The sequence below is a fragment of the Oncorhynchus clarkii genome, chromosome 21 (genome assembly GCF_045791955.1).
Source record: "Oncorhynchus clarkii lewisi isolate Uvic-CL-2024 chromosome 21, UVic_Ocla_1.0, whole genome shotgun sequence".
Classification (NCBI taxonomy): Eukaryota; Metazoa; Chordata; class Actinopteri; order Salmoniformes; family Salmonidae; genus Oncorhynchus; species Oncorhynchus clarkii.
Window position 1 is genome coordinate 17,027,569 of NC_092167.1, and position 11,515 is coordinate 17,039,083.

The window sequence follows — 11,515 nt, forward strand, 5'->3', positions numbered from 1 at the left end:
CAGAACAGCGCAAACTGGCTCTAACCAGAATAGAAAGAGTGGGAAGCCCCGGTGCACACCTGAGTAAGAGGACAAGTACATTTTGAGTGTCTAGTTTGAGAAACAGAAGCCTCACAAGTCCTCAACTGGCAGCTTCATTAAATTGTACCCGCAAAACACCAGTCTCAATGTCAACAGTGAAAAGTCGACTCCGGGATGCTGGCCTTCTATGCAGAGTTCATCTGTCCAGTGTCTGTGTTCTTTTGCCCATCTTAATCTTTTCTTTTTATTGGCAAGTCTGAGATATGGCTTTTTCTTTGCAGCTCTGCCTAGAAGGCCAGCATCCCAGAGTCCTCTTCACTGTTGACTTTGAGACTGGTGTTTTGCGGGTACTATAGAGACAGTTTCTGGACATTTTGAGCCAGTAATCAAAACCTTAAATGCCGATGCTCCAGATACTCAACTAGTCTAAAGGCCAGTTTTACTGCTATTTTAATCAGAACAACAGTTTTCAGCTGTGCTAACATAATTGCAAAAGGGTTTACTAATGATCAATTAGCCTTTTAAAATGATCAACTTTGGAACACACATTGGAACACAGGAGTGATGGTTGGGCCTCTGTATGGCTATGAAGATATTCCATTTTCTTTTTAAATCAGACGTTTCCATCTACAATAGTCATTTACAACATTAACATGTCTACACTGAATTTCTGATCAATTATTTTAATGGACAAAAAAAATGGCTTTTCTTTCAAAAAAACAAGGACAGTTCTGAGTGACCCTAAACGTGAACGGTAGTGTAAATGTCGTACAATGGTGAATACTCGTCTTATTTATCCGATATCATGGTCTATACTTCCATTTTTCCTTTTAAACATGAGCGTTTGTGTATGCTGTGTCATTCACAACTACACAACAATCTTGGATTTCATACACTTATGAAATACAGTACATGGTTTCGGTACTTTTTGTTTCAGGAAAGAATTTATCTGGGAAAAACTTCACAGCTCACAAACCTTGTGACCAACCTTGTGACCAACCGAAACATAATGCTGGAACTAGGACTATTCATAAAACAACGCAGACAGATATAAAGCATTTGTTGAAGATGAGAAATTCAGTCAAACAGTTCTGCCTAAATAATTCAAATGTAGCCTTGATTATCTATGCTAGTGATCATATTTAAAAATGTACACAAACAATATGAAAAATGTTCTATTGAAAATGGGGGCCGCTGTACTGCAGCGCCAGCTGTGCCATCAGAGACTCTGGGTTCGCGCCCAGGCTCTGTCGCGACCGGGAGGTCCGTGGGGCGACGCACAATTAGCCTAGCGTCGGGATGGGATGTCCTTGTCTCATTGCGCACCAGCGACTCCTGTGGCGGGCCGGGCGCAGTGCGCGCTAACCAAGGTTGCATCCTCCGATACATTGGTGCGGCTGGCTTCCGGGTCGGATGCGCGCTGTGTTAAGAAGCAGTGCGGCTTGGTTGGGTTGTGTATCGGAGGACGCATGATTTTCAACCTTTGTCTTTCCCGAGCCCATATGGGAGATGTAGCGATGAGACAAGATAGTAGCTACTAAAAACAATTGGATACCACGAAATTGGGGAGAAAAAAAGGGGTAAAATAAAATGGATTGAATACAGATAGGTGTAATTTCTTTCTCTGCCATCAATGAACCATCAAGCCACTATGAACTTTAACCTTAAGTGTATCCTACATCAGATAAACAGGAAATTATGTAAGGCACATTCTTACTGCACATGCTTGAGAAGGCACTCACTCCCCATCTCATTATGGCTCAAATAGCACTGTTGACACATGATATTTGGCCCTTATGTGTCCAGTGTCCCCTTTATCCCTCACTGCAGCAGGTCTCCATCCACTGTTAATCCATTAGCCCTCCAGGACCATGTCCTCACTGACCTACGGTAAGTTCTTATTCCTTCACTCATAATGGTTATGAAAAGGGCTTGGAGAAGGAGATCAACGTCAGTTGATTAGTTTTACCAACGCATGTCAATATTCTACACTGCAACTGTCCCAGTAGTCTCTTTAGAGGCCTATAACGGCCTAATCCAATTGTTTCTCCAGGACTTGGATATGAACCTTCTTTATCTGCCTCTGGCTGTTGCCAGGCAGTTTGAGGTTCTCCTCTGTGAGCTCACTCTCCTCCTCAGAGTCTGAGTTGGTGCCGTTGTCCTGTGAAGACTCTCTGTCCGAGTCGCTGTCCGAACTACTGAGCTCCACCAGCGACACATCCTGATAGAGAGACAAGGGAATCAATGTCATCCAAGACATAACACAATTTATCCCATCAACATAATGGGCTCATTTGAATGGTAAACCGAAAGTCGGACACTGATGTGGTTTTCCAACAGCAAGGCTCAGTGCAACATAGCAGCGTTACCATCGATAAGTTTTTCTTTATTATGTCAAAAATAAACATGTCTCCAACCCACATATCACACTCACAAACTGAAAATATATGCGTACATTGTACAATCAATTGGTGAGAAAGACTCATATCACATTCAATTTGTTCATATCCACTGTATACATGAATTGCAGCAAAGTTGGTTCCTGTTTCAATCACGTCCTTGGTCAGGTTCATGGGGTTCAAACATAAACAGCCTAATGATTGGTTGACGATAGAGCCTCCCACAATGCAGGTGATGGCTGCAGGGGGAAGTTGGTGAAGAGCAACTGCAGAAACTCGCAGTCAAAACGTGATGACCTTTAATCACATGATTTTTGTGAAGATCGTGCAAGTCGGACAATTTTTATCCTGATAATGCAACACACTTTGAAAGACGGTGATCAACGATGGTCCCCGACTTCACAAAAGTGATCGGCTTGATCTCGCACAGCGTCTCACCTGCAGTTTAAGGACAGTGTCAGCAATGTGCAAAGAATGACAAAAAACCCAGCCGTGCACAAGCACATTGTCTTGTTGCACTCATCTGTGGTTCAACCTGTTAATCGTGGCAATGTCATATCGCAGTCTCAGTTTAATTGAGCTGATGGAAACTGGAAGGACTCTTTCTCTGCTCAGTTGTTCCACAAAATGTGGCCTGAACAGCCACTAGTGGTCGCTGTTTACCCATCTTTTGGAGTGGGACCGTGAAAAGACAGATAAACAGCGACCACTAGCGGCTGTTCAGGCTACACAATATGATAGGCCTGCTCGTGGTGTTCCGAAGTCAAACTTCCCCTCGCTAGTCAGCCACACTAGACTCACCATCTCTATGACCTTTCCAGACTCCTCCACCCTCTCTATGTCATAGTGGCCCTCGGGTGCCTGCTCCATCTGCAACTTGAGCTTCTCATTGGCCTGGGTCAACTGGGGTAGGAAGTTCTGCAGTCTGTCCATAACTGAAACACGACACATGTACATACAACTGTAACTACACACGTAGTAATCTACTTAACATATTTATCAAGCAATACACGCATTGCGATGGCCTAGAATCTGCAAAAAGCTGTGTGCTGTTATTCTGTTTCTGTCAGGGTAATGACCTGAAACGGAATAACAGCGTACCCTGGCAGGAGATGGGCTAGAATCTACAAAAATCCACATCTACAAACAAACGCTAGAAATGTTTTTAACTCACCACTACTTATTGGGACCCTCTCGGTTTGCAAATAACTGCCAGCCTTGGGCCCCTTCGACTTGAGGAGAAGCTTGTCATGAAGACCTATGTACAAGGACACCGAAATGTTACATCTGACCACACTGATAGTATGAACACAACAATGGATACTGCTGAGAGAAGGTCGGGTCATAATAATGTCCTGAATGGTGTCAAACACATGGTTTTTCCACTCCAGACATTATTATGAGCCACCCTCCCATCAGCAGCCTCCACTGGAACACAGTGTTGTTAAGAGTTGGTGCATGTAGCTAACAGGCTAAACAACTCCTCAGTCAAATCAGTTGATAAAGCAGTTTCGGGAAAAAGAATCAAACCTCCGTTGCCACACGCGAGCAAGTCTTGTGAGCTTGTTTTCTTGTTGTTCAAATTTAATTCCATTTTCGTTGTATGATGATTCAACATGTGTGCTGCCGCTGTTTTCTGCTTGCTTCCGCAACGTGAGAGTCTACCTCCGGTGTCATGAACGCCGACGACGTTTCAAAATAAAAGTCCCCGAGATTCGTAGCAGGAATAGCATGTCACATGAACGGGTTTGGTGCAGTGAAATGTTCTGTTATTACACAGCGTCAGCCATAGTACAGTAAGTAGTATGGTGCCCCTGGAACAAATTTGGGTAAAGTGCCTTGCTTAAGGCACAGCCGGCTATGCTATTCATGGGTTTGGATTAGGGTTAGCTAAAAGGCACAAAAAAAATCTACTTTTGACATTAATTTGACAACAAAATGTATTAAATTCCCTCAAATTACATAGGAACAGAAAAAGCGTCTGTACTTTAGAATAATATTATAATGCAATATTTTATGTATGAAGTTATGTGGTCTGTCATCTTTAAAAATATAAAGCTTTTCATAGCCTAGCATTCAGTGTTCGAGACAGCAGTTGCAGTAGATGGAGAGAGAGAGTAAAAAACAGCAGGTCCAGGACAAGGTAACACGTCCGGTGAACAGGTCAGGGTTCCATAGCCGCAAGCAGAACAATTGAAACTGGAGCAGCAGCACGGCCAGGTGGACTGTGGACAGCCAGAAGTCATCAGGCCAGGTAGTCCTGAGGCATGGTCCTAGAGCTCAGGTCCTCCGGGAGGGGAGGAAGAGAGAGGGAATTAAATTCACGCAGGACACCAGATAAGACAGGAGAATTACACCAGATATAACAGACCTACCCTATCCCCCTGGCACATACACTATTGCAGCATAGGTACTGGAGGCTGAGACGGGGGCGTCTGGGGACACAGTGGCCCCGTCCGACAATACTCCCGGACATTGCCAACCAGGCAGGATATAAACCCACTCAATTTGCCAAAGCACAGCCCCCACACCACTAGAGGGATATCAACAGACCACCAACTTACTACCCTAAGACAAGGCTCAGTATAGCCCACGAAGATCTCCTCCACGAGCCCGAGGGGGCGCAAAACCAAGGGGGCGAAAACACAGCTTGTACATTAAGTAAAGTGTTCTGGCATACGATCAAATGACCCGAGGAATTATCACCAACCAGTGGTAACCTGTCATTCATTTTGAGCCCCACATTTTAAGCAAAAAAAAACAAATATGAATATTGGGGGGGGGGGGGGGGGGGGGCTTGTCTCTTTGTTATTTTGGCATTAATACGTGTCACATATCAGTTTGCAAACAATTAAAAATATATATATCATTGAGTTAATAAAGTTGCATACAAACATGGTCTCTTTTTTTGTTTCCTGTCCAAAATGCAGGTGTTTCAGCCTAGCTCAGTGCTTCTGTGGTGGTGCGGCAAGCCTGCAGAAAATACGGACGTTGCGCTGTGATTGGCTCACTGTTCTGTCACTCATGGGGTCACCGCCAAGTCTAAGGGTTGTCGTGTCTTTACTATCATTAAATTGAAGAATTCGTTTTTATCAAAGATTCTCTGTAATGAGTATTACGAGATCAAACTGATTAATCATGTAACTGTAATTAACTAGGAAGTCGGGGCACCAAGGAAAAAATTCAGATTACAAAGTTATCATTTCCTAAAATAACTTTTCAGATATTTTATATCATATAGTCTTCTGATTAATGAATTATTTACTTTACCTCACTTTAGTCTCATTCCAAACGTCGTAAGTAAATTGTTGGTTATCTGTACTAACCCAGTCTTCACTATGAGTCATCCATACATCAATTGTCTTAAATAATTTATTTATTACTAACTAAGTAATTCACAGAAATGCATAAACAAACAAACAAAGTCAATATGGTTACAAGAAATGATAAGGGAATGTGCCCTTATTAGTGGGCTAAACCGGCATCGCGGCTTGGTGGACAAAACGGGGAGTGGGGGTCAGCTGAGAAGTCACTACAGAGTTAATAATTATAACAATTGAAATGCTAATCCTTTACACATGAACGCTCACTCATTCGGGAACAATTGCAATCAATATATATATTTACGCTCAGTGTGTCGTCTTCATCGCTGTTGAAAAGTTTGTTTCTTTTGTAGAATCGTCCGTCTCTCTCTCCCCCCCCCTCCCTCTCTCTCTCTCTCTCTCTCTCTCTCTCTCTCTCTCTCTCTCTGTCGTCTGTTGTGGTTAGAGTGGATTGTTCAGAGTGACATTCATTCATTATAGAATGGCTGTTTCGGCGGTTGTCGTTCTTCGCATTCAATGATACCGAATTCCTAGCTGCAGACTAGTAATTAATATCAAAGACTTGTTCTTATTCTGTCGGTATTGATAGTCTAAGAGTTTAACCATGTGGTATGGTTAAAATATTCAGCAATGGTCTACAACCTTTGTACTCCCGTGATTGAGAGAAACATGGTCTGGTGATAACTTCTCAAAGTTGGGTTTTATTCGGAATTGCAGAAAAGGGGCTGTCCCAGGATGCCTGACCCTACTGGGTTCAGGGGCGGTCCTCTGATTTAGTTAAACTCAAAAGGGATTTGGAGTTTCCTTCATTAAACAGTCCAAAATCACATTGTAAAATTGTGTAAACAGTATCATACTCACTCATTCATCTTACACAACAATTAGATGTAAACCTCATATCTGAGGATATTATATAAACAGCGTTATGGTCATGTGGCCACACCTTCTCCCATGAGCTTCCCCAAGTTGTAACAAACGGACCAGTTCGTAGCTGGATTCTTCACCGATCTTTTATACTTTCTCCGGAACATGAAATTTGTTCAGACCTCAAGTTCTGTGAGGTGGAAGAAATCCCTTTGTTCTCTATGAAAATTCACTCTGTCTCTAATACTGTGTGGCCATGAGGCAGGTCTTCTCCTCAGGAATTTACGACCTCTCTCTGACCACAGCAGCCTAGTTGAAGGAGGCAGGGGGAGGCAGGGAGAGGGGGTGGGGCTTGCTGTATCCAAAGAGGGCAACGTCATGACAGGGTAGAGATAGAAAATTCTAGCCCCTTGGGTGCTGCCATAGAGTTTCATTAGAAGTGCCCATCCAAGATGGCTCAAGGTCATTGGTCACAGATAAAATGACATCAAATCATGTTATATGTACAGTAGCTTTGATTGGACTGATCATGTCAACATCATACTTTCAAAATCTTAGCTAGCAGTCATCATCATGAATCAAGTCGACATTCTACTGGCAAATCCTTTTTAATCCTTGACATATGAAGAGAAAATAGAAGAAAAAATATAGATAAAACTTATCGGTGCTCATCAACCATTGCACATAAACATTACACAACAAGTTGGAAATCGCAAATTCAACAATGAGTGGTTTGGAAGGTATCAGTAACAGTGGCTAACTGCAAGTATTGCAAATAAATCACTAGCCTGCTATTCAGTGGATTGGCTGTGTGGTTCCAAATCTGGGATTAAGGTGCTCTTTTCCAAGTTTAAAATTATAAACATTTAACAAAGGCCATGCTGTGAATGAAGCATGAGCTGTGCGGCGCTCAAAACGACTGTTAACTAATAACTGTGAAAACTTGACATCAGTGAGTTCAAGTCAACTGGGAAGTTGTGAATAAACAAGCAACACTGAAGCATGCATGAGAGCACCAGCTGTTCTGGACGACTGTGTGATAACGCTCTCGGTAGCAGATATGAGCATGAGCTTTAAACTGATCAACATTCACAAATCCGAGGGGCCAGACGGATTACCAGGACGTGTACTCAAAGCACGCACGGACCAACTGTCAAGTGTCTTCACTGACATTTTCAACTTCTCCCTAACCGAGTCTGTAATACCTCCATGATTCAAGCAGACCACCATAGTCCCTGTGCCCAAGGAAGCGAAGATAACCTGCCTAAATGATTACCGCCCGTAGTACTCATGTCAGTAGCCATGAAGTGCTTTGAAAGGCTGGTCATGCACACATCAACAGCATCCTCCTGGATACCCTAGGCCCACACCAATTTGCATACCACCCCAACAGATCCACAGATGACGCAGATCTTAATCGCACTCCACAATGCCCTTTCCCACCTGGACAAAAGGAACACCTATGTGAAAATGCTGTTCATTAACTACAGCTCAGCGTTCATTAACTACAGCTCAGCGTTCAACACCATAGTGCCCACGAAGCTCATCACTAAGCTAAGGACCCTGGGACTAAACACCTTCGTCTGCAACTGGATCCTGGACTTCCTAACGATCCGCCCCGAGGTGTTAAGGATAGTTTACACTGATCCTCAACATTGGGGCCCCTCGGGGGGTGTGTGATTAGTCCACTCCTGTACTCCCTGTTCACCCAGAACTGCGTGGCCAAACACGACTCCAACACCATCATTAAGTTTGCTGACAACACAACAGTGGTAGGCCTGATCACCGACAACGATGAGACAGCCTATTGGGAGGAGGTCAGAGACCTGGCAGTGTGCTTCCAGGACAACAACCTCTCCCTCAATGTGAGCAAGACAAAGGAGCTGATCGTGGACTACAGGAAAAGGCGGGCCGAACAGGCCCCCATTAACATCGACGAGGCTTGAGTGGAGCGGGTGGAGAGCTTCAAGTTCCTTGGTGTCCAAATCACCAACAAACTATCATGGTCCAAACACACCAAAACAGTCGTGAAGGGGGCACGACAACACCTAGATCCCCTCAAGAGACTGAAAAGATTTGGCATGGGTCCCCAGATCCTCAAAAGGTTCTACAGCTGCACCATCGAGAGCATCCTGACCGGTTGCATCACTGCCTGGTATGGTAACTGCTCGACATCTGACCGTAAGGCTCTACAGAGGGTAGTGGGTATGGCCCAGTACATCCCTGGGGCCAAGCTTCCTGCCATCCAGGACCTACATACTAGGCGGTGTCAGAGGAAAGACCAAAAATTGTCAAAGACTCCAGTCACCCAAGTCATTGATTGCTTTCTCTGCTATTGCACGTTAAACGGTACCAGAGCGCCAAGTATAGGACCAAAAGGCTCCTTAACAGCTTCTACCCCCAAGCCATAAGACTGCTGAACATTTAGCCAGATGGATTATTTACATTGACCTCCCCCATCCATTTATTTTTTACACTGCTGCTACTTGCTATTTATTATCTACGCATAGTCACTTCACCCCTACCTACATGTACAAATTACCTCGACTAACCTGTATCCCCGCACATTGACTTGGTGCCGGTACCCCCTGTATACAGCCTTGTTATTGTTATTTTGTTGTGATACTTTTTATTATTTTTGACTTTAGTTTATTTGCTAAACATTTTCTTAACTCTTTCTTGAACTGCATTGTTGTTTAAGGGCTTGTAAGTAAGCATTTCACAGTAAGGTTTACACATGTTGTATTCGGCGCATGTGACAAATAAAGTTTGATTTGATTTGAAAATACTTTTGAATGGTCATTCAACTCGGAATTGTAAATCCGGCCTCTTTCTAGACCTACGACCTGAAGATCAATGACGTCATCTTGATTCGACCTTGTTTTTTTCTGAGTTCCCAGTTGTTTTGAAAGCACCATAAATCCAGAGAATGCCAGACTTTGTTGTTCACTTTCCTGTTCAAGTGAGCCCAGCACAACAAGTTGAGTCCAAAAATGCATTGTATGCTGCTGCATAAATTATGTAATATGCCAATGAGATATGTATACTGTAAGCTAAGAAAGTAATACTAAGTGTATGTTGTGTAGTAAGATGTTAGTAGCTCATGTGCATCACCCAAATAATTTGGTCTATTTACCCCTCTTCACTTTGCCTACTGTTCTGATTTGGTGGTGCACATGTAGCCTATAACCTGTTTTAGAGAAATATAATCATTGAATATTGTAAGAGCTTTCATTGTCTGTTTATATGCCCCCTTTATTTATCCTACAGTTCTGACTTGGTGTACAGGGAAACACTGTAAGAATGGCCCATGTTCTGAATTCTGTCACTGTATATTTCAAAGGTGCTAAACAAATAGTTATATTGACTACCTCATTCCAAGCTCGCTCATTAATGTCTTTATCGAAATGACGGATTGCCTCTAATCCATTTATCGTCCCCTTATGCCATAGTTTGTACATCTCAATTGTCATTAGAAACCACATTTGTGGTTAGCCATATCAGCTATGTTTATGTAAGCCATATCAGCTATGTTTATGTAAATGAGGCTGAAGAAACTGTTTCGCTGCCAGACAAGGCTCCACTGATAGCCAGGTGTAGCAGTGGTAAGATGTTGTGACTGCTGTTGGGACAGCTTTATCTAGGCCGTTTGTGGGCACCGTTTGTCAATTAATGAATTGTTTAGTGTTGTGTTGCGTTGTGGCTTTGCTGGCATGCATCCCACGTGTTTTTTTTTTTTGCCCCACCAAGATTTACATGCTAAAATCGCCACTGTCTCCAAAGTCAGTGGGCGGTGGGCATAGAGATCCTCCTAAATTACTAGAGGGGCTATATGCTATGTCATAATCCTTTAAAATTCCAGAATGGAGTGAAAATGGCAGCCATTTTGGTCTGAGAGAAATCCAAACCAGTCTAAAAAGAATGAATGGCAGTAGAGGCATTAGGTGATGCATTTCCTGCTTTTACTTATGCAGGAAAATAAAAGGCATGTAATATATCAGAAATTGTGTATTAAAAACATTGTCACCCCAAAATATTGTTGCATAATTATAAATACAGTGATGAAGCTTTAATACACATGTTCTGCATAAATAGCCTCTAAAATATAAGTAAACAGAACACAAATTTCTAAAATAGTGTTTTTTTGAGAAGCTGTGAGTGTTATTATAGGATACAATATCAGTAGGCCTACTTGTTGCATTTACAATTTGAATAAGTCCTTTCATCAACTGATTTATCTCAGTTGGTAGAGCATGGCGCTTGCAGCAATCGATTCACACGGGAGACAAGTATGAAAAGCAGTATTAAAATGTGTACACTCACTACTGTAAGTCGCTCTGGATAAGAGCGTCTGCTAAATGGCTAAAATGTAAATGTAATTTCAGACAGTGAATGGCTGTGGATTGACTGCATTATTTAAACGGAATGCTGGCATATTGGCAGTTAATTAGCAGCTTCTCCTTCACCCAAAGCTGATGTTCTGAAAGAGCTAAAGAATCTGGATCCCTACAAATCAGCTGGGCTATACAATCTGGACCCTCTCTTTCTAAAATGATCCACTGAAATTGTTGCAACCCCTATTACTAGCCTAATTCAACCTCTCTTTCGTATCGTCTGAGATTCACAAAGATTGGATAGCTGCCGCAGACATCCCCCTCTTCAAAGGGGGAGATTCTCTAGACCCAAACTGTTATAGACCTATATCCATCCTGCCCTGCCTTACTAAAATCTTCGAAAGTCAAGTTAACAAACAGATCACCGACCATTTCGAATCCCATCGTACCTTCTCCACTATGCAATCTGGTTTCAGAGCTAGTCATGGGTGCACCTCAGTCACGCTCAAGGTCCTAAACGATATCATAACCGCCATCAATGAATGACAGTACTGTACAGCCGTCTTCATCGACC

General features: G+C 42.9%; 2 protein-coding genes across 2 annotated transcripts in view; one reads left to right on the forward strand and one right to left on the reverse strand.

The window, feature by feature from the left end:
* The window catches only part of LOC139378669 (sorting and assembly machinery component 50 homolog B), a 33,106-nt gene extending 31,494 nt beyond the window's left edge, over positions 1 to 1,612 (forward strand). Inside the window, exon 16 of the mRNA XM_071121059.1 lies at positions 1,600 to 1,612. The gene's annotated coding sequence lies outside the window, so the exon portion shown is untranslated. The remainder of the gene's footprint in view (positions 1 to 1,599) is intronic.
* On the reverse strand, positions 947 to 4,060 carry LOC139378670 (NOP protein chaperone 1-like). The gene is made up of 4 exons (XM_071121060.1): positions 3,951 to 4,060; positions 3,595 to 3,678; positions 3,222 to 3,355; positions 947 to 2,242 (listed from the first exon to the last, which is right to left on the reverse strand). Exons 1-4 carry the CDS (start codon positions 4,036 to 4,038, stop codon positions 2,054 to 2,056), a joined length of 495 nt encoding a protein of 164 aa, XP_070977161.1. The 5' UTR covers positions 4,039 to 4,060; the 3' UTR covers positions 947 to 2,053.
* Between the last annotated feature and the right edge of the window lie 7,455 nt (positions 4,061 to 11,515).